Source organism: Phyllobates terribilis, unplaced genomic scaffold (assembly GCF_046119375.1).
Source record: "Phyllobates terribilis strain yellow unplaced genomic scaffold, ASM4611937v1 Scaffold_12__6_contigs__length_324123572, whole genome shotgun sequence".
Classification (NCBI taxonomy): domain Eukaryota; kingdom Metazoa; phylum Chordata; class Amphibia; order Anura; family Dendrobatidae; genus Phyllobates; species Phyllobates terribilis.
The window spans coordinates 255,465,103-255,488,672 of NW_027362772.1; the positions used below are offsets into that span (position 1 = coordinate 255,465,103).

At 43.5% G+C, this 23,570-nt stretch overlaps 1 protein-coding gene across 1 annotated transcript in view; it reads right to left on the bottom strand.

The window, feature by feature from the left end:
• Positions 1-9,768: 9,768 nt before the first annotated feature.
• Positions 9,769-23,570, bottom strand: part of GNB1 (G protein subunit beta 1) — a 57,367-nt gene continuing 43,565 nt past the window's right edge. Inside the window, exons 6-11 of the mRNA XM_073656874.1 lie at positions 20,549-20,711; positions 19,939-20,005; positions 19,416-19,617; positions 18,656-18,872; positions 15,982-16,099; positions 9,769-12,508 (exon numbers count right to left, since the gene is read on the bottom strand). Coding sequence (XP_073512975.1) covers positions 15,993-16,099; positions 18,656-18,872; positions 19,416-19,617; positions 19,939-20,005; positions 20,549-20,711 — 756 coding nt within the window. The 3' untranslated portion in view covers positions 9,769-12,508; positions 15,982-15,992. The remainder of the gene's footprint in view (positions 12,509-15,981; positions 16,100-18,655; positions 18,873-19,415; positions 19,618-19,938; positions 20,006-20,548; positions 20,712-23,570) is intronic.

Below are 23,570 nucleotides of genomic sequence, written 5' to 3' on the forward strand. Positions count from 1 at the left end.
TTACCGTGTATGGAGGACTATGTGGGGCCCATTATCCTGTATGGAGGACTATGTGGGGCCCATTATTCTGTATGGAGGACTATGTGGGGCCCATTACCCTGTATGGAGGACTATGTGGGGCCCAGTACCGTGTATGGAGGACTATGTGGGGCCCATTACCGTGTATGGAGGACTATGTGGGGCCCATTATCCTGTATGGAGGACTATGTGGGGCCCATTATCCTGTATGGAGGACTATGTGGGGCCCATTATCCTGTATGGAGGACTATGTGGGGCCCATTATCCTGTATGGAGGACTATGTGGGGCCCATTATTCTGTATGGAGGACTATGTGGGGCCCATTATCCTGTAAGGGGACCACAGTTGGGGCATCATACTATGTTGGGATCATTATTAGTGTTGAGCGAGTATGTTCTATTAACCCTTTCGCCGAGTATGCTCGGGCCAAGCTCCGAGTATTTACAGCTGCTCGGTGATAGGCTATGTTCCCCGGATGCAGAAATGTTCAGGATTTTTTCCTGAGCGTTTCTGCATCTCTCTGGCAGAAAAAAATGCATGCGGATTGTACATGCGTTTTCTTGCCAGGGACATGCGGATGTGAAGCGTTTTTCACATGCATTTTCGCATGCGGGTTGACAAGCGCTTTCCAAGCGATTTTAGCATCACTTGGAAAGTGCTTGACAACTTGGTCACACTATATAAATCCATGCAAACGGCATGGATTTATATAGTGTGACCCGAGAGAATGTCAAAAAATCAAAAAATAAATCATACCCTCCGATGGCCCACGCTGTCTTGCTTCGCTCGGTCCCGGCTGCCGGCAGCGGTAGACTGAAGGACCTGCCGACGTCAGCGTCGCGTGACCCGTCACATGACTCAGACGTCAGCGCAGGTGACGCGCCCCGTGCCGTGGGGTACCCGGTGCCGGGCCGGTAGATGCTGGGGGTTGTAGTCACAGTGGCGGTGACCCGGTCCGTGACCCAGGGCGGTCAATCCAAGGGGAAATTGTATATGGGTTTTATTAAAGAGTCCGACTACGCCACCTGTGGAGTGCGGCTAAAGGGGGCCGCCGCTGCCGAACAGTCCTCTGAAGCTGGTGGTATTGCAGCAAGGGTATTATTACTCCCCACAGGAAGAGTTAACTTCAGGGCAGTGTGTGGATGTTGGTGGTTGTGCTGGGCGTTGTAGTGCAGGGAGCATTGGTGCAGCAAGAAACACAGAGACAAGGTGGTGCAGTCCCAGGGTCTTTACTCACGGTTATCGCAGTCCAAGTTACAGGTACCAGTGTAACAGCCCACGTCGTACTGCGTTTACTCAGGTTCAGTCCACTCTCATATCTCTGGAGTACTTAGCAGGACCCCTTCCTGTGTCCTTTTTCTGGCCTTTTCTCTGCACCTCACACCTCGTGACTCCAATCCGGTACCCACGGGCCTTGGCGGGTGACGTATGCTCCGTCCCCTGGGTCCTATATGGCTACCTTCTCGGTGAGACTGGCGTGGACTTGTGGCTACAGGACAAAGTTCTGCAGCCTCCGGTTTCTAGCTGAGACTTGCAATCTTCTACTAGTTGAGGGACCCAGTTCCCTTTGTGTGGTCTGACCCCTCCACCTCCCGGTAGATTCGGGCGGCTTCCAGCACTGCCCGTACCCCTGGGATCCCTTCTGTTCCTGGAGCCTTCCTGCTCCCTCTCCTCTCTTACTTCTCCTCCCAGACTTGGGCCTCACTGTCCAGGCCCGCCTCTGGAGCAGAGCTCGTACAGAGCCTCTGCCCCTGTCACTTCTCCTCCTCTGACTGAACACACTGATCTAAGATGGTTCCTCTCTATATACTACTCCTACTGAAGTTCTCCCCTTATCTACGTCCTCCACCCTCACCCACTACATGGTTCCCCCTTACGGTGGTTCCCCCCCCACTCCAGCCAGGGACCAGGGACTGTGCTCTCCCGTCGGAGCAATCTCGCCCTGCCCTCGGAAATGTGTTGTAGTGAATGCAGGTGTTCGGGTCCTGAACCATACTCCTTCCTTACCCGAGAGTGAGGTACCACACCTCTGGATGAGATGCAATACTTGTGGCGACCGAACCCTCGGGGGCGCCACACAGGTCCTTCATTCCATCGCAAAGTGCCGGGAAGCAAGGAGGAGCGCACCGCGGGCCGCCAGAAGGTGAGTATACATTTATTTTTTTTTTAATTTTATTCTTTTTTTTACAGCTTTTTTAATGGTACCTTGGTGTGGATGAGACTCTCCTCTACACCCGGGTACCATCCGCACATTAGAACTCGCCAATTACGCAAGTACAGATGCAGTCTTGCGGAATTGGCGCGTTCTAATGCAAGTCAATGGCGGCGAAAACGCAGCACTTCCGCAAAATTAATGGACATGCTGCGGATTTTTGAGCGCAGCATAAACGCTGCGGAAAAATCTGCAGCATGGGCATTGAAAGTGCGGAATTGCATTGGAGACTATGAGGGAAGGTTTACCAAGAGGAAATTCCGCAGCATAAACGCTAGAAAAACGCATCGTGGGCACGCAGCCATAAGGTTAAATCGCTCCCGTGTGCATGATTTGCAATTGTTTGACAGTTTTATTACATGGGAGGCATGTCTTTCTTACTCATTCCTCACATGTAATAAAGCTGTCAAACCATGCACACACGGGAGCGATTTAACCATGTCACCGAGCAGCTGTAAATACTCGGAGCTCGGCCCGAGCATACTCGGACAGAACATACTCGCTCAACCCTAATCATTATACTTTGCTGAGAGGGTACTGTACGGTCATCAAACCGTGTATGTGTAGGATACTGTGGAGGAATTCATTGTGGGGTTGTTATACTGTGTTTGAGGGCACTTTTGTTGACATCATACTTTATTATGTGTATTTATTAATTCAAGGGTCTTCATGCTTTATTACATATTTAAATTAGGCCATTGGACCATATGCTTTTTACTGCTCTTACATGACATTATATTATTTTAGCATGCCCAATTTGTGATTATGTATTTATTTTATTCTATCATCTATTAATTAAAATGTACTTTGTTCATGTGACAACCCTTTTAAGTTTGTTTCTTTATGAAAAAGTTCATCATTTTATTTGATAAAAAAATGCCTACAATTGAGGAAACTTTTTCCTTAAGAAATATCAAGGTGGGCCGCGACTTTGTCCAAGCTTTTTAATTTTGGCCCTTTGTGTATTTGAATTTGACATCCCAGCTTTAGGAGATCGGAATTGACTTTTCTTTTTTAGGGGGGTTTCTCTGATCTGAATAAATGGGGTTTTCCAGCCTATATAAAAGCTGGAACTTCAAAAGGAAATGATGTCCGTGATCAGGGTGTTATGGATTCCTTTCCTATATACTGCGTGGTCCCCGTTAGTTAGGACTCCATGCAGTGAATACTCATAAAAAAAAAATCTATATTCTTGCAAGTCCTCCTTAAAAAAACAAACAAAATAAAAAAACAAAACACAAAGTAGCCATACTTGATAAACCACATCCTGCCACATCAGGGTCCTCTGTAATTGTCCTAATGGGCTAATAGAGAAGGGTCAATAATTAAATGTCTCACCTCTAGTAACTTTTAGGGTATGTTCACACTAGGTTTAATAGATTCCGCACCAAATTCCAGGTAAAAAAATCCAAGAGGATAAGGTAGTAACATGACAATTCTTTTGCGGTAGAAAAAAAAAACTCCAAGTTTGACTACTTAAAAGAAAAAGAAAATGCTAAAAACGTGCTTTTTTTTGTTTTGTATTTTTAAGCCAGAAAAATCCACGTAAATAAAACATCAATTTGAACATAGCCATAGTGGCTGTGGAGTGAAAGTTTCAAAAGTGGACAGTTTTCATTCTAATTTATGCCCTCCGCTCCACAGAGTATGCCACTTTTTTCCGTTTTAAAATCCGCCATACGGTTCCAGAGATATGGGGTCTTTTTATTTAGTGCAATGTTTTGCCTGCTGTGCATAATTAGCTTAAAAATTTGCACTAAATCAAAAGACCTCATATCTCTGGAACCGTATGGCGGATTTAAAAAAAAAAAAAAAGAAAAAAGCGAAAAACTCAGGGGAGCCGTGGTAATAAAGGCAGAGCAAGAAATTCCCACTATTAAAGCTAGTGACAGGTCTTCTTTAAAGGGGTTGTTCACTACTTGGACTAAATGTCCCGATAAAATAAAGCTTATACTCGCCTGTTGTGCCGGCGCCGTCTGCACTCGCGGTTCCTGGGCTCCTGTGGGGTTGTTGTGACACGTGACCTCGGTGACCAAACAGCGCTGGCGTCACTGGCCCCGCCTCCTGTCAAATTGAATATGAAGAGGAAGTCCGGGCTGCAGCCGATCTCCGACTTCCTCATGTTCAATTCGACAGGAGGCGGAGACAGTGACGCCAGCGCTGTTTGGGCGCCAAGTTCACATGTCACAACAACAGCATGGGAGAGCGAGTGCAAACACTGCGGGAGGGGCGCCAGCGCAGGAGGGGCGCCAGCACGGGAGGGGCTTATTTATTTTATTGGGGCCAAGTGTGAGGTATGAGAAGGAGTTAAAGAAGTTTTCCACTACTTGGACAACTTCTTTAAGTCCCCATATTACTACCTTTAGAGAGCAGTAAGGGCACGGACTGGCCGGCGGCTCTCCGAACCCGAGCGTGACAGCTGCATAGAAATACACAGCCAGCACGTGCACTGCATTTCGATTTATACAGTCGTCCCAATGCCGTTAAATTAAGTATCTTGGAAGGAGTTAGTCCTGATCCGGTAAGGCTGTATGCAACGTCTGCAGCAAGTAAGGGTTTATAGATTGTCCAGACATACAACCTTGTACACTGCATCCAATAATTACAGAGCAAGCGCTAGCGCCAACTAAGGGCGGCATATTAGCATGGCAGTCATGCTTCTAGAATACAGTAATGTCTTGCAGCCATTGCATTATGTTCTATGGTAATGCTGCGTTTAACATGACCCGCTTTAAAAAGCCAGGAATGAATATGCATTCAATAGCAGAAAGCAGGGTCCCAGCGTTGTGTACAATACAGCCCCCCGATCACCTAGTGAATAAACTATGATTTCCACGGAGAATAATATTTGCATTTGAGGCCGACTAGGACTTGTAGAGCAGCGGAGACCTCAGCTGGTGGACGCCTCACACCTCATAACGCTGCGGTCTGCTGCTCCACCATCTGTCTCATCAGCTGTAAGTCACCTCCGCTCCTTTGTATTAATGGAGAAGCCGGCATTAAGGCCCCCCGCAGCCTCCCCAGGAGCACACAGATGGAGGGGGGGGGGCCACAGCTGCTCAAAAAGTGATTTCATTACACAGAGGTAACCTGGTTAAATCTCCACAAACAATAGACAAACTACTCTTTGTTCTAATTTTAGCCCCATTCCTGGAATACAGCGTACGACTAACGTGGAACAATAAAAGGGTTCATGATATGGACAATATATACTTTCAGGTCCCAGTTACACCATTAAAGGTGAGAGCACTTGGCAATTAGACGCCATCACATGCAAAACAGCAGCCGTAAACCGCGCACGTATACATTATATACATACGGGGTATTCATTGCGATGGTGAATTGGGACAAATACAGCAAGAGCACCGGGTGCGGCCAATTCATGACTTAATGTGGGGTGGGGAGTACTGGTTCTGCATATGGAGCAACACAGGCAATGCTTGATGGGAAAACTGCATGCAAATTAGCTTTTGCAAGTACCGCCCATGAGGGGTAGCTACCTTACGTAAATGGGGTCTATTTATTAAGCTCCATGGACCAGAATTAATGTCTTTCATGACTTGCAACATTTTATTATGCTTTTTTTATCCTTTTTGAAACTTGTCCAATAAAGGTATGAAGGTTATGAGATATGCAATGTATTGGGAGACTGTCTAGTCCAAGTTTGACCAGTCTACAGATTAGATAAAAAAATAATAATTATATCTATATCCCCATGGCAGAGTCTTTATCAAGCTTTGCATGACCAGGAATAAATACCAAGCCAAACTCATCTACAGACAACCTGTTTCTGTGCATTTACTGCTCATCAGTGTAAATCAGAATCTGGCTGAGTGTTACATCCTTGAAGCAACATGGTGGAAGGGTGGGGGGGATTGGTTCTCCTCAGACACCAGCTGAATATGGAGTCTTAGGCCACGTTCATACGTTCAGTATTTGGTCAGTACATTAGATCAGTATTTGTACGCCAAAATCAGGAGGTGGTGACGTGTTTCTATTATACTTTTCTTCTGATTGTTCCACTCCTGATTTTGACCTACAAATACTGACCAAATACTGAAACAGGTTCTTTGTAGAGGTGTTTCTGGCTTGGCAGTGATGGCTAATTCTGTTGCTATACTCGTTAGAAGTTACCAGCCACATGCTTCATGCTGCCCACAATACCACAGGCCGCATGAATCAGAGACTGGCCGCACGATCATCCAGCTTTTCGGAGAAAATATAATTTGAGGATCCGGCCGGGGACCATAGCCAAATCTTCAAACTGCGTCAGGCCGGCTATGCCCAGCACCGCTCCAGATGATGGACAGGTGTCTTACTAAAAGTTGAGCAGCTGGATCTTTTAACTATACGTCCCACAGTTAAGAAAAAAAATGTAACAGGCTGCAACCATGCAGATTCCTGCAGACAGGTTCCCTTTAAAGCGACAGACATTGATTAGCTAGATCTCCTAGGTGGGATTTCCTGATGTTACGGCGCCTTTAAATAGCCGATTGTAGACCGACATCAATTCAAAATGTTTTTCCAAAAATAGTTTTTCCCTATGTATAGAATAGGGGATAACTTACTGATTTAGCATGCTCAACCTCACCCCTCCATTCATTGTCTATGGAACTACCAGAGCACTGTACTCCATTTTCTCCAGCAATCCTAGGCACAATGAAATTAGAAAAGATCAAGCAGCTCCACTCCAATCAAGATCATTGGGGGTCCCAGCAGGGGACCCCAGTAATCAATAAGCCATCCACCATTCTATGGATAATTCAATATTAACCACAGGAGTTTTTTGGTCTTTATTTCACCCATATAATGGTTCTTGACATTTTGAATGCTGGTTAAACACTCTACTGGTAGCACTTCTTCTTTGCTTCTTCTCTAGAGCACTCCATGGCAGTACAGGTAGGGTTTTAGCTAAAAAGAATTCAAGTTTGGCTTTTTGAAAGTTTTAGTGTTCTGTAAGTCTAAAAAACTTGTTGGCCAAGTCCATGACCTTCCATTATTTTCAAAATTCAATATTGTTAGGATTTATAAGCAAAAAGTATAAAATTCTTGGAAAAGTGTGAGTCCTCCATAAGCCACCGGGGGCAGGATTGTGCTGAAGTTTCAACAATAAAGAGATATATTAGGAAACTCCAAATAAAAATGCATTATATATATATATATATATATATATTATATATATATAAAATGCATTTTTATTTGGAGTTTCCTAATATATCTCTTTATTGTTGAAACTTCAGCACAATCCTGCTCCCAATAAATTTAATAAAAATTCTAATTAATAAAACAATATATATTTATATATATTAAAAAAAAAATCTGACATTGCATGCACAAGCACAGTGCGAGTCAGTGCATTAAAAAGCAAATTTGCATTATAATCAACCAAGGAATAATTGGGCTATATATAAAAAAAAAAAAAAAAAGTCGAATGGCTAGCTGGAGGGCAAGTCGCATACATTAATAATGTAAAGCAGAACCTTTGTGTCTTCCCTGACTTTCCGTTCATCTGGGCTGGGCCCCTGCTGCTGCCTGCCCTTTGCAAGGCTTAGAACCTCATCAGAAGGGGGCAGCTGCAACTTGTCTCTGTCACAGCGGTCTGCTAGACTCTCACTAAACCAGTTATTATTAGCAGGAACAGTAAACTATATTAAGAAGCAAAACTGCTGGAAGCACAGGAAATAAGCATTTCACATGAAGAGCCGAGAGTGCGTGTGTTGCAGAGAAGTGCACACGGGTATAAAGGCCAGTCCACAAGAGGAGTATACGGCTGTCAACAGCGGAGGCACAGAAAAGGGGGGGTGGGGGCATTATAGGCCAATAGCACAGGTTACTATATTGCGCACAGCCGGGGTTTTTTTTTTTTGCAAAAAATATACAGTTCTACGCTGCTCCGTTTTGCAAACAAAACTCTCCCGTTCAAATGGATGGGTCCAACAACAACAAAAAAAAGTCAGATTTAGCACAATTCGTGCAGGCGCTGCTTCTTTGCAAAAATCTAAGATTTCCCCAGTGAACTGGAAAAGTAAATGACATTTATAGGTGGGAAAAAAAAAATCATGAACTCAGATGCACATATATGCATATGGAGGAAGAGGCATGAACAGCCAGCCCAGAGGAGATCAAATAATTTACTCGAGAGATTGACCGTCATCATACGTGTGTATTCGGATGAAGTCAGTCTACATCAGTTATGCGTTCATTCTTCCCCAAAGCCAAGTATCAAAGCTTTGAAATATTTGCAAAAATAAAAGTCAGCATTTCTCCGACTTCAGACATTTCTTTACCTTTGCATTTAATCAATAGTAATGGATATTTAATGCTGGGGGGGGGGGGCAACATTTGCTAATAATGACCAAACTCTGTAGGCACATTGCAATCATCGGTCCTTTTTGCAGTGTTCATGGCCCAACTATGCTAAGCACTAGCCACAGGTCATGCAGCTTTTTTTGTGCCCAATTTGGAGAGATGTTGCACACTGGAATTGTTTGCAAGGCAATCACCTTCAGTTATGACACGGGCATAATACCTGCTGTTTGTCTCAACCGCCTGGTGGGCAGCAACATTCTCCCAGGATGGCAGAAAGTAAGTGCAAGTCCCCTTTAAGAGCATTAGAAAAAAAAACAAAAAAACACACATATTAGGGGTGGAGCAGCTAAGTATTATAGTACTTTGTCCACATCAATAAAGTGGCAGATTGCTTAAAAACTGCAGCAAATTCCAGATATTAACTGAAATCACTGATCCAGAAGGAATTTGCACTAGGCTCTAACACAGACTGAGGACCGATTTTTTTTCATGGGTTTTTAATATTTGCAACAGCTTTAATTGCAGATTTTTGGGATGGATTCCAATACTATATTCACACACTGCAGATTTATTAATGCATTTCTGCAACTTATCCAAAACTTCTGAGCGAGGTGGATTTCTGCCAACCCCGTTCAGATGAATGGAAGTTTACAAATTTCTGCAACGAACCTTGTGCATGTATAACTTGGGTTTCACAGTATAAAAGCTTCGGATTTTACGCACATTTCACCCAATACATTGCAAAAGGTGGAGTCTGCAGCAGAAATCGACATGTGGATCTCAATTCTGGACTACGGCAGAATTTTTTCTGTAGAGTATGTTAAATCCCATTCACAACACATGGCACGTTTAGAATTTTCAGCAGCATTTATGCTACATGAGAACATGTATATAGTATAACACACCCCCATAAAAAAAATACTCACCCCTCCTCCTCGTTCCCCGGGCTGCTCCGAGCTCCCGCACATCTCAGAACAGCGGGCGCCAAGTGATGACGTCATCGCACCCGATCAGTGTCTGCGTCAGGGGACTTATGGGAGCGGGAGCGTCGTGCCCTCTCTAATCAATGAACTTGGGGTGACTGGTGTTGGGCCCGATGCTAAGCACACCCATACACTTGCAATAGCGTAGCTCTGGGTGGGCCCCTGAAAGCGTGGGGCCTGGGGCCACTGCCCACTGCCCCCTCTCTTGATCTGGTGTTTGAATGAAAAGAATCTCGTTGCAAGGAGTAAACTCATGTCAAACTGCTTTATTACATCTTAAATAACAGTACATTTTAATATAGTATCTATCTTGCATCCAGCGTTCTTGTAGTACACTGACTTTAAAATTAAATACAAAAGGTGAAAGGGAGTAGGGGGTGCAAGAGAGCGCTACATAGTAATTTATGCAAGAAGTGGGCGGGGCATCTTTCTTTGCCAGTTCCCGGCCTAACGCACAATTACAGCACTTTTTTTTTTGTACAGAAAGAGGAGAAAATAAAAAATAAAAAAAAGCCTCTACTGCTAAAGGTTGAGTATCGATCATATACAATTAGGAAGAAGCTAATGAAATTATATATATATAAAAAAAAAAAATGTGCTACTTTCTTACTGCACAGACCTTGGAACAGAGGTGCAGCTCCCGTGTATTGGTGTCCAGATCTCTACAGAAAAAAAAAATAGACTCGAACAGGGGCGGGAAATAGAAGGGAGGACAAAAAAAAAAGCTGTTCTTGGAAGAACAAAGCCCAAAAATCAGATGCAAGATCCTCTTTCTACAAGAACAGGCTGAGAATCATCAACTTAAACCAAAAGGTGAAGTTTAATTTCACATTTCCCAACCCTTTCCTGAAATTTTTTTTTTTTTTTTTTTTTTTTTATTATTATTGATTTTATGCAATCGTTTGAACAGGATGTTTTGTTTTTTTTTTTGTTAAAAAAAAAAAGTGAATTAAAGCTACTCAAAGTGCTCATTTTTTGCACTGTACTTTGAGAAAATGTATACATTAGGAGTAGCCGTGATTATATATATTATATATAAAAAAAAAAAAAGTTATTTCATTTTTTTTTTTTAAACAGGTTATTTCTTTTAAACTGAAAAATAAAAAAAAAATACATCTAAGGACTCTATTTGCACATTATTAAGCAACTCTACAGCATGCAATCTTAAGAGGAAAACCCATCCCTATGGCAAACACACCCCCACCCCACCCCCGCCAACAGAAGAAGAAAAGCTTTCTTAAGTTTTAACTTAGAAAGTTCAAGATTATTATTTAAAAAAAAAAAAAACACATTAAATTTGTACATCATTTCATACACATCTGACTTTATATCCAAAAAAAAAAAAAGAGAACAGACATGTACTTCTGTCCACGGCTGCTGCTCCTAATCTATCAATACGGGACCCAGGGTAGTGTTCATGAATTATACCCTTTGTACGTCTCATTATCTCATCCCCCCCAAGTGTTAACAGAACGAGTGTTCGGAAAGGGAACATGGCTATGAATGCTTCCGATTTTATGCGAATAAAGGATTTGACATGTGTTAAAAACTGGGACCAAGTCTGGCAACAGCAAACAGCACCAACGAGACTACTAGATGCCCATCTAGGAGTACATGTCTTTGCTCAAAAAGGAGCACACTAAACAAACCACATGACTGGTGCTTGATGTAGGTGCTTACAATATACTACAGATGCCGCCAGCTAGGCTCTAAAAAATAAATAAAAAAAAAGTAATTTTGTCCTCCATCCAAAAAAAAGGAAAAGGGATTTTGTCCCCCATCCAAAAAAAAAGGAAAAGGGATTTTGTCCCCCATCCAAAAAAAAGGAAAAAGGGATTTTGTCCCCATTCAAAAGAAAAAAAAATACATATATATATAAAAAAAACAAGAACTATGGGTTAACCTCAATAGCAAAGGGCGAGCTGAACACTGCTCTGCAATCTTGCATGCTCTCCATCCCTGAAGGAGTTTTTGTAATAGTGTGTTGGGTGCAAGAAGAGAAAGGTGGAGGAGTGGTGCAGATGCATTCATAGAACAGAACACGGTTCATTGGCATCGGTGGTATAAAGAACTGTACATTGTTAAAACAGAGTCCTTCCAGCACTCCGGTCGCAGAGTCCCCAACATGGACGGTCATTATTCTCAGATGACACAACATTGTGAAGGCACTCCAGGCATTGGGTTACTACATTTCCCAAGCAGTTGGTGCTCAAAAGTAACTCAATTACTGGAGCAACCTACCCGGGGGGGTGCGGAGGGTTGACAGATTTCACATATGACCATTAAATGGAGGGCGCGTGGATGTCTAATATACTTTTTAATGTTCATAGGGTCCTGTACCTGTGCAACAGATTTACACAATAGACAATACAGGGACAGATTACAGCTTTTTTTTTTTTTTTTTTTTTTTTTTAGAGGCCCTAACTCATAGGTTTATTACATCCCACCTTATTGGACCTTCAAAAAAAAAAAAAAGATTTGGAGAAAAAAAAAAAAGAATAAAGAAAACCTGTTAACTGTTATGTTACAATCCTGTACTGCAGTTCTCGCATTAAGATAATGAGCAAAGAAAAACCAGACTCGCTGCTCTACAACCTTCACATGGTGAAATGGGACTTTATATGCTCGATATAGGTATTTGTCGGTTCTCTTTTATGGCGCATAGTGTTTTGTATCATTATTCAAAGACAAATAAGGTGAACAAAAAGGGATGAACAAAAAAAAAAAATAAAATAAAATGGTCCCAAAAAGGAATGCACAATTCTCGGTTTCAGAACCACAAAACAATTCTTCCTATAGCAAATAATTGTGCTCTTGTTTTCAGCAAAAAAAAAAAATTAAAAAAATAACGAGAAGGTTCTGCCCTTTGATGTATGGGAGAAGGGAGAGCGGGTGTCCACGTTAGTATGTTTGGATCGGATATGCTATGATTTAAAATTTCGAAGGTTGGAATGCTCTTCCAGTCATGGAGAAGTCCGCTGGGTGTCTAGGGAAGGAAGACAAAAAAAAAAAATATACAAAATTACAAATCACAGTAAAAAAGGGAAAATAAGGTTTCAAAATTTTATGAGAGATATCTACAGTATTTATAGCTCTATCTACTTAACATCCAATTTGATCATCAATATAATCGGTGGGGGTCCAACACATGGCTTCCTCCACCCCTGTCGCAGGCAGAAATAAAGACTGTACAGAGACTAAAAAGCACGGCTAAGCAGCAAACTCTAAATGGAAACCCAGCTGCAGTACCCAAAAGCAGCCACTACACAGGAAAAGAGCAGCAGTGTCCCCGCTTCACCCGCTATTTCGGGACAAAGGACCTGCAAAACAGCTGAATAATGGCGCAGCCTGGTTTGTGACCCTCAGCGTTCTGGTACTGATGACCTACCCTAAGGGAAAAGTTACACGGCCATAAAATTTGGACAGGGATCGTGACGCAATGCTTGGACTGGCCCGGTGGCTCTCCCGACCCAAGCGTGAGGGTTGCATACGCATAGAAATACACGCGGTCATGCTCGGGTCAGGAGAGCATTGCATCGCAATGCCCGTCCGAGTTATACGGCCGTCTGACTGCGCCCTAAGGAGAGGTTATCAATAGCCAAGTCTTGGACAAACCTTTGACCGCTTACATGGCAACATTTTTTAGGGCCTGTGGCTGTGATCCTAATTCCACTTACATTAGAACTTCTTTCTTTATACATTAGACCTGGGCATATTATCCTATCTTAGGCTTGCTCTTCAGTAAGTGAATATTTTCAGCCGAAATATCACTATGTCACGCAGCTAGGCACGCCTCTCACTGCAGCCGCCGGAAAGAGGCTTTTATTGCTTCCCCCCATGCGTAACGGCTAAACATGAGCCAGATCCTAAAAGATGAGGTATATCTTCTCCGCTCCAGCATTCGTGAAGGGGTTATGAATTTCTGGTCTGACGACAGTAAGCGTGTTTCTTATCTAGCAGAAGAAAGCAATTATGTCTCCTGGTTCCTCTCCATGTATTGTGAAGGATAAACTACACATTGTGTCAGCACAAAATGATTGTCCAGACCAAGTACAGGCCCCGTGTGCACCCTTATCGTGGCCGAGCGATTCAGTGCACCTTCCCACCTACTTGTCATACTTCCTTCTCTTTGATTGACCGATCTGGTTTTACTGGAGCAAGAGAAAGGCCGAGATACAATGGATTGAGAAAGTATTCACCCCCTTGGCATTTTTTGTGTTTTGCTACCTCACAACCTTGGAATTTCAATTTTGTTTTGTTTTAGGGTTTGCAACATGCCTACAACTGTGAACATTTGGTTTTCTTTTTATTGTGTAGCAAACAACAAATAGGACAAAATCACAGAAAACTTCAGTGTGCATAACTATTCACCCCCCTAAAGTCAGTACTTTGTAGAGCCTCCTTTTAAGCTAGTCGCTTTGGATAAGTCTCTGAGCTTTCCATATCTTGCCACTGGGATTTTTGCCCATTCCTCAAGGCAAAGTTGTTCCAGCTCCTTCAAGTTAGATGGTTTCCTCTGGTGAACAGCAATCTTCAAGTCTGACCACAGATTCTCAATTGGATTAAGGTCGGGTCTTTGACTCGGCCACTCCAAAACATTTACACGTTTCCCCTTAAACCACTCAAGTGTTGCTTTAGCAGTATGGTTTGGGTCATTGTCTTGTTGGAAGGTGAACCTCCGTCCCAGTCTCAAATCAATGACAAACAGGTATATCTCTGTATTTCGCACCATCCATCTTCACCTTGACTTGGACCATATTCCCTGTCCCTGCTGCCAAAAAAAACATCCCCACATGCTGCCACCATGTTTCACTGTGGGGATGGTGTTCTTGGGGTAGTGAGCTGTGTTGGTTTGGCACCAGTGTTTACCTTGGTGGCCAAAAAGTTTAGTTTTGGTCTCATCTGTGTGTAAGTAAAGGCTTTTTCTGACCACTCTTCCATAAAGGCCACCTCTATGGAGTGTACAACTTATTGTGGTCGTATGGACAAATACTCCAGTCTCTGCTGGGAACTCTGCAGCTCCCTCAGGGTCACCTTTGGTCTCTGTGGTGACTCTCTGATTAATGCCCTCCTTGCCCAGGCTGAGAGTTTTGTTGGGTGGCCCTCTCTTGGCAGGTTTATTGTGGTACCATGTTCTTTCCATCTGATAATTGATTTGATGGTGCTCCTGCCGATCATCAGAGTTTGGGATATTTTTTTTATTATTTTTATAACCCAACCCTGACTTCTCAACAACTTTGTCCCCAAGTTGTTTGGAGATCTCATTGGTCTTCATGGTGTTTGGTTAGTGGTGCCTCTTGCTTAATGTTGTTGCAGCCTCTGTGGCCTTTCAGAAAAGGTAAAGTGTGTATACTGACAGACGTGTGACACTTAGATTGCACACAGGTGGATGTCCTTACTCTAAGCATGTGACTTATGAAGGTTAGTTATTTGAATCCATAAAATTAATTTATGCCTATATTTTTCTCACTTCAAGAACTTATACTATTTAGTGCTGATGCACCACACACAAATCAGATTACAAAAATATTTAAACACAGATTGTAATGTAATAAAATGGGTAAAAAGCCAAGGGGGAGGTGAATACCTTCACAAGGCACTGTAGATGGAAAACAATTAGGTGGGAAGGTGCACTGAACTGCTCAGCCACACTGCGTGTGCATTGAGCAATTGTGCTTGGTTTGAACAGTCATTTTGTGCTGACAGATTCCCTTTAAACACACAAGGATCTTCACCTTAATGAGGTTATGAAAATAAACAATTCTATACATTTTGCAACCTGTAATTCATTCATACCCATGCAAAACAGTAAGTCATGTAATTGTCAAGGAGGCAGGGTTTAATCCCTTTGTCCTACAGCAGACAGGCTCTTGGTGCAGTCAGTTTAGTCAATCTTTTTGGACACCGATTCCTTAATATACCACTAAATTTTCAATGCGCCAAAAGGAAAAATAAAGGAAGAATGGCTTAGACCGTTGCTTTTTTTTTTTTGCATTTTTGTGTTTAGCTTTCTCGGATCAGCGCATTAAAAAGGTTTAGTCACACCACCAAATATAGCTCAGCCTATAAGAACTGCTTTCATATTTGTTAATTTCTCATCCAAGGGCAACGGAGGAGAAAACCTTTCCATAAGTTGGAGAATGTTTCTTTTATCCCCTTTTCCCCTGGATGGGAAGACGGATCTGCAGAGTGTAGTGTGAACTAAGCCTCTGCATTCGCTGTGACTTTATACAGCCAGTCTCGGACTAACATCTAAGCGCTGGCACTTTCCCCCCCTTTATCTCTATTTATAAACGCTGACAAAGAAGAGTTTTCTCGATAAATGACAATTGCCAGGAATCGGGAGAGAAGTTTAGAGAATCTGTCCCTGTTTAGCAAACATTAGAAATGGACTAGTTGGAGAGGAGTAAACATGTCAGGACGATGGAGACCGCCAAGGACGCGGTTGTTGATACTCACAGACTTTTTCTTTAGTTCCAAATCTTGAGGAAGCTGTCCCATGACCCTGTTGCCACTGCCATGCCATCATCTGTCACTCCCAAGCAACTTACACGGTTATCATGACCAGCGAGGACACCTTGAAAACAAAACATTGGAAAGCGTGAGAGCTCGGCAAGGTTAAGACATTAACACACCGTCTGCTGATCTCGGCAGCAGACTGCATTAGAAATGCATGAGTAGCCCGATGGCCTAAATAATTCACAATGCCATCAGAAAGCTCGCTGCACTAACAGCCGGTCAGACTGCTGGAAGCTAGCCCACACCACATTTACCCCAGAGAAACCAGCAGGCATTATGGACACTATCTACACCTATAGACCAAACATGTATGCTGGATGGCCTCCTGGGAGTGACCTAGTAGATAACCAGTGCTCGATATCCGGCTGCCAGAAAAAGCTCCAGGGTAAAGGAAAAAAGCAAGCTCCCTGCAAACAGGCACCGGAGCAGAAGCACAAGCTGCCCCTTTCCTGTACAGAACATGGTGGCCCCTCTGCAGGCAGTCACACTGGCAACTATCAATCAGCGCTTCATAAAAGCAAGCAGGACACCATTGCTACAATAAGGAAAGTAGAATAACCAGCATCCAGACACCTCCGGCCCCGGTAGATTTCATCTCAAGCCCTTTCATTCTCTCCTACAATATCTGCTCTTGTGGGGGAAGAATCAGGACCCTCAACCGTAACAGATGGTTGGCATGGAGCGTTTACCACATACAGCCTAATCGTAAGGGAAAATGAGTGCACAAGTTATTCCTTCTAAGGATGCTCGTAGAAGGTAGGAGCGTTGCTTAGTCGCACGCACAAGCAACACTATGGGGTCATGCTCTTAAAAAGGACCTCTTTGTTTAGTCCATGTTCATCACATCTGCAACAATGGTGAATAAGCAAGTAGTATAAATCCCAGACTCTTCTACTCCTTGTTGATTGTGGCGTAGCACATGTTTGCCGGATCGTAATCGCACGCAAAACCCCCTGATTTTTCCTCAATAATTCAGAGGTCGGGAAGGACAGCTAATTTTACACTTAAAGGGAATCTGTCAGCAGGTTTTTGCTACCTCATCTGAGAGAAGCATAATGTAGGCAAAGAGAAGCAGAATCCAATGATGTATCACTTAGTTTACTGGGTGCAGCAGTTCTGACCATGCAGAGCTTCTAGATTTAGGAATAAGCAGAGCTGAGGAAGATAACCCCACCCCCACAAGGCTTTGTATGTACAATGTCCATAGTGAGGTGCCTATCACAGGAGGGGTGTTGCCAGCATAGTCCAGCAAGGTTAATCTTAGTGATAAATCCTTCACAGTTCGTAAACAACAGCACACACTGACAAGTGACACATCCCTGAACTCGGTTTCTGTTTCAGCCTCTATCTCCTGCTGTCTTCAGATTACACAGCAAAAACCTGCTGACAGATTCCCTTTAAATACACTAAATGTCTTTACCCATGCTGGAGAGCACAACCACACTGACCACAGATGCTTTCCAGAGAGAAAGATCAATCCTGCCGCCGCTCATTGTACTATCAGCAAATACATGGCCCCAATCTAAGCCGCGTTCAGTCCAATGAAGCAGGAGCTTCTGCTCCAGTTTATATAGGCAAGAAGTCTCCTCCATATGATCCAAACAGGAGTTTTCCCATGAACTTTTAGGCTGCGTGCCCACGATGCGTTTTTCAAGCGTTTATGCTGCGGAATTTCCGCTTGGGAAACCTTCCCCCATGGTCTCCAATGCAATTCCGCACTTTCAATGCCCATGCTGCGTATTATTCCGCAGCGTTTATGCTGCGCTCAAAAATCCGCAGCATGTCCATTAATTTTGCGGAAGCGCTGCGTTTTCGTCGCCATTGACTTTCATTAGAACGATCCAATTCCGCAAGACTGCATCTGTACTTGCGTAATTGGTGCGTTCTAATGTGTGGATGGTACCCGGGTGTGGAGGAGAGGAGACTCTCCTCCACACCCAGGTACCATTAAAAGCTGTAAAAAAAAAGAATAAATTAAAAAAAATAAAGATTATATTCACCTTCCGACGGCCCCCAGACTCCTTCCCTGTGCTTGCCTGCAGATCACGCAGGACTGAAGGACGTGCGGTGACGTCAGTCATGTGACGGCAGATCTTTAGGTACAGTGTACCGCGATCTGCCGGCAGGCAGCACAGGAGCGCAGCAAGTCTCGGGGGCCATCAGAAGGTAAGTATAGGTTTATTTTTTTATTTTTAACCATTCTCTCGGGTCACACTATATAAATCCATGCCGTTTGCATGGATTTATATAGTTTGACCTAGTTGTCAAGCACTTTCCAAGTGATGCTAAAATCGCTTGGAAAGCGCTTGTCAACCCGCATGCGGAAATGCAAGTGAAGAACGCTTCATTTCCGCATGTCCCTGGCATGCACAATCCGCAGGCATTTTTTTCTGCCAGGGAGATGCAGAAACGCTCAGGAAAAAATCCTGAGCATTTCTGCATCGTGGGCACATAGCCTTAGGGAAAATTATTGGTCTTGATTGTGTCACTGAGCAAAGCGGCGTAGATATTTAAGTGGTTTAAGGGGGGACGACACTGCCACTATATTGGGAGAACCCCAAATATTCATGTTAGGTGGAATATCGTGACGTAGATATCGACTGTATACTTCTACCTGCTCTGTCAGCCTTGAGCGTGTCCCAGACATTGCAATTGAAATCGTCATAACCGGCTAAGAGGAGGCGTCCGCTCTTTGAGAATGCTACTGAGGTGATGCCGCAGATGATATTGTCATGAGAGTAAACCATCAGCTCCTGGTCTGCACGAAGGTCGAAAAGCCTGCAAGTGGCGTCATCGGAGCCGGTGGCGAAAGCGTTGCCATTGGGGAAGAACTGAAAGAGATTGAAGATTAGAATTAAAACTAAACCAAAGAGGGAAAAACAAAAAAACAAGACTTTTATCCACTTCCCATTACACAAGGCTGCACCCAGTGACCTACACTATTCTGTATAAGGCTTGACTAATGTCGTCTGCTATAGTAGTCACAAATGCAAAACGTGACTATTAGGATTTATATTTCTCCTGGAAGGAGGTTGATGGGAACATCTTAGTCTTGACTGACATATTTAATCATCCAAATCCATACAGGAAATATTCTCGTGACCATATTTCTGGTCCAAAGACTCATAGAATTTAATAGAATTATTTTGCCATCTGTTTCTTTTAATGGATCTGTGTCTGATCTGGTAAACGACGCCTTGCATGTCCCAGTCCGATCGGATTTTACAAATCAGAATTAACCACTTAATGTATGTCTGCTGAAAACTAATGGCACAAGGATCTGTGTTTTGCGTCCGCAGAATGTGCCCAAATATTGGCTTTGGACTAAGAATACACTAAACTTCTAGCCACACCTATACATAGAAAATACTTACACAGATAGCATTTATGTCAGACTCATGGCCGGTGAAGGTCTGTCGGCACATCCCTTCTCGGATATCCCAAAGTTTGGCTGAGGCATCGCAGGCCCCAGACACAAAGCACCTGGAATCTGGAGCCAGGGACAGGCTCATTACGTCCCCGGTGTGTCCAGTAAAGGTGGTCGTCTGCTGGCCAGTTTCAATGTCCCAAAGAGCGCTGCACACGAGAAAAGGAGTAATTTTAGAGTTGAGCTTCTTAATAAAAGATCCACATACTCCCTAAAAGTGTTGTCCGGCGTCGATCAAGGAGGGAGGCGATTAAGACATCTGCATTTTACCTGTCAGGACGAGTGCATGATCGGCCGGTATCGCCCTACGCGTCCCGGTAAATATGAGCAGATGTGAAAGAGCAACTAAACTTCCCCGAGTAAGCGACGCTGGACAACTCAATTAGCAACTAGACAAGAGAACAGTGAAACAATCCTTCCTCCGTACAAAGCAGCCAGCACACTACATATAAAATATACAGTATACTAACCAAGTGGTATCTCCAGAGCTGGTAATTATTTGGTTGTCATCCAGAAAACGACAGCAGGACAGATAGCCTAAAAAGACAAGAAAATGGTTAAAGCAGAACATCCTGCATTTTGCTTTTGATGCCAATGACCTCTTCCTCCCCCAATAATGAATGAACCATTGTGTGAACAGGAGTAAGCGAACTGTATTATACTTGGAAAAAGGAAGATTAATTTCTAGATAAATGGTGGCAGAAACCAGGGCATGTCATAAGGAAGTGTTCAAACACAATCGGCACCAGGGTAGCCGGCCAAGTTGTAATTACATGATGCATTCAACCCCACAGATCATGGAAGCCGGGGGGCTTACAGCAGGAGGGATCAATTTTCTGTCAGGAGAGCTGTCTGAGTAGAGGGGCAGCTTTCTGGGATGGTGAACAGATACGGGGCTGAATCTGCCAGACCTTTCTGATAGATAAGTTGGCACAATCTAATCAATACTTATTGCATTTTTTAAACAATTTTGGTAAATTACATAGTGAATAGCAACAGGGCCATAGTCTCATGTTACATATGATAAAGTGTCCATGTGTGCCCGATGTCCAGGTGCCAACCTAATACCACTGCACCCACCTGTGTGACCGGCCAATTCACGGCTCACTCTCACATTTCCTTCACGGGTTTTCAGGTTGTAAATTGAACAAATGTTATCAAGACCACCGCAAGCCACGTAGTTTCCAGAAGGGGCATAAGCGCATGTCATCACCCAAGAAGAACGCAAGGGAATTGCATGAACCTAGGACACAAAAAAAAAATCATTGTAAAATCAGTTTGTGTTAAAACGATAATTTTATTTTCTGCATTAGTCAGTCAGGGCAGTGCCATCAGTTATTGTTCTAACCACACAAAGCGATGGCATGTGTGCCGCAGCAGCGCCGCCGCAATCAGTACCTTTGAATTGACAGAGACCCTCCTGCAGTTGCGTACAGACAAAATATCCAGAAACTACCATGGATTTAACGTCTCTTCATAGGTTTCTCACTCTTGGCACAGACACTCAGGGATGTGGTTGCCTTGGACAAAGTTAGGCAGTCATGACCTTGCTCCTGGAGAACAAAGCGCCTGCCTGCCCAATAATATACTTCCACATGATGAAACAGGACCCCCCTCCCCATGCACAGTTTGTTTCAGGCTTATAAACAGTGCATCTAATATACAGCAAATATATAATCGTCAGCAAATGGCAAGCTAACTTTAAACAATGTGATGGCCAACCATCCAAAGCAATTATGGGCATTTTGCAAGATCAAAAATAAATTGTCAAAGGGCATGCATGACGTGCAGTCTAACCAGGAGTCTCCAACGGGTTAAACTCTTAAAGGGAAGGTGCCATGATTTTTATAGTAATTATATAATTAATTTTTAACCCAAAATTAAATTCACTGTTTTAACAGTTTTTTTTTATTATTATTATTTTTGTATTCAGCCACTGGGCATGTGGAGCAGTGTTTCATTTTCCTTTATAGCGTGCACAGTGGCAGCCGCAAGTTCCTGCAGCGCCTCGGCAAATAAGTGTGCCTGCTATTAAAGAGAATATTCACTGCTCCACACACCCATAGTCCCAGGCGTGGAGAGCAGTGACTATTCATGCAGCTGACCTCAGCGTGAGGGCACATGGCAGTGACATCGTGCACTGCTCACACTCAGATCAGTGCTGGCATCAGAAAAGGACGCAGCGCTGGAGCAGAGGGAAGGCGAGTAGAATCGTTAATTTTTTTTTGGGTGTGCAGCGTGATGGGGGGTGCCATGCATACCAGGATAGGGGATATTAGTACAGAATTGGGGGACACTACCCCTATAATACAGTGTCCGCAACAAACGCCCTCTCCATAACAGTGCATCATGGCCACATTTCTTTCTACTTTCCCCCTTTAAAACCTAGGTGGCAAAAATAAGAGACCACTGAAGACTGGTGGAAAGCATGCCAAGACGCATGAAAGCAGCGATTAAAAATCATGGTTATTCCACCAAATATTGATTTCTGAACTGTTCCAGAGTTAAAACATGAGTAATTTGAGGTCTGAAAGTACTGTTTCTATTTTAGTATTTTGAAGCTTTATCATTTGCTGCAAATAAATACAAAAACTTTTTAGCTTTGAAATTTGGACACGTTGACAGTAGTTTATAGACTAAAAATGTACATTTTACTCAAAAATATACCTATAAAGAGAAAAATCGGAAACTGAAAATTTTGTAGGTGTATATATATATATATGTATATATATATATATATATATATATATATATATATATATATATATATATATATATATATATATATATATATATATATATATATATATATATATATATATATATATATATATATATATATATATATATATATATATATACACACACACACACAGGTCAAAAAAATAAAGGGAACACAAACAACAGAATATAACTCCAAGTAAATCAAACTTCTGTGAAATTAAACTGTCCACTTAGGAAGCAACACTGATTGACAATCAATTTCACATGCTGTTGTGCAAATGGAATAGACAATAGATGGAAATTATTGGCAATTATCAAGACACCCTCAATAAAGGAGTGGTTCTGCAGGTGGGGACCACAGACCACATCTCAGTACCAATGCTTTCTGGCTGATGTTTTGGTCACTTTTGAACGTTGGTTGTGCTTTCACACTCGTGGTAGCACGAGACGGACTCTACAACCCACAGAAGTTGCTCAGGTAGTGCAGCTCATCCAGGATGGCACATCAATGCGAGCTGTGGCAAGAAGGTTTGCTGTGTCTGTCAGCGTAGTGTCCAGAGACTGGAGGCGCTACCAGGAGATAGGTCAGTACACCAGGAGACGTGGAGTGGGCCGTAGGAGGGCAACAACCCAGCAGCAGGACTGCTACCTCCGCCTCTGTGCAAGGAGGAACAGGAGGAGCACTGCCAGAGCCCTGAAAAATGACCTCCAGCAGGCCACAAATGTGCATGTGTGTGCACAAACGGTTAGAAACCGACGCCATGAGGGTGGTATGAGGGCCCGACGTGCACAGATGGGGGTTGTGCTCACAGCCCAACACCATGCAGGACGCTTGGCATTTGCCACAGAAACCAGGATTGGCATAGTCGCCACTGGCGCCTTGTGCTCTTCACAGATGAAAGCAGGTTCACACTGAGCACAAGTGACAGACGTGACAGAGTCTGGAGATGCCGTGGAGAGAGATCTGCTGCCTGCAACATCCTTCAGCATGAACGGTTTGGCAATGGGTCAGTAATGGTGTGGGGTGGTATTTCTTTGGAGGGCCGCACAGCCCTCCATGTGCTCGCCAGAGGTAGCCTGACTGCCATTAGGTACCGAGATGAGATCCTCAGACCCCTTGTGAGACCATATGCTGGTGCGGTTGGCCCTGGGTTCCTCCTAATGCAGGACAATGCCAGACCTCATGAGGCTGGAGTGGGTCAGCAGTTCCTGGAAGATGAAGGCATTGAAGCTATGGACTGGCCCGCCCGTTCCCCAGACCTGAATCCGACTGAGCACATCTGGGACATCATGTCTCACTCCATCCACCAACCACAGACTGTCCAGGAGTTGGTGGATGCTTTAGTCCAGGTCTGGGAGGAGATCCCATAGAAGACCA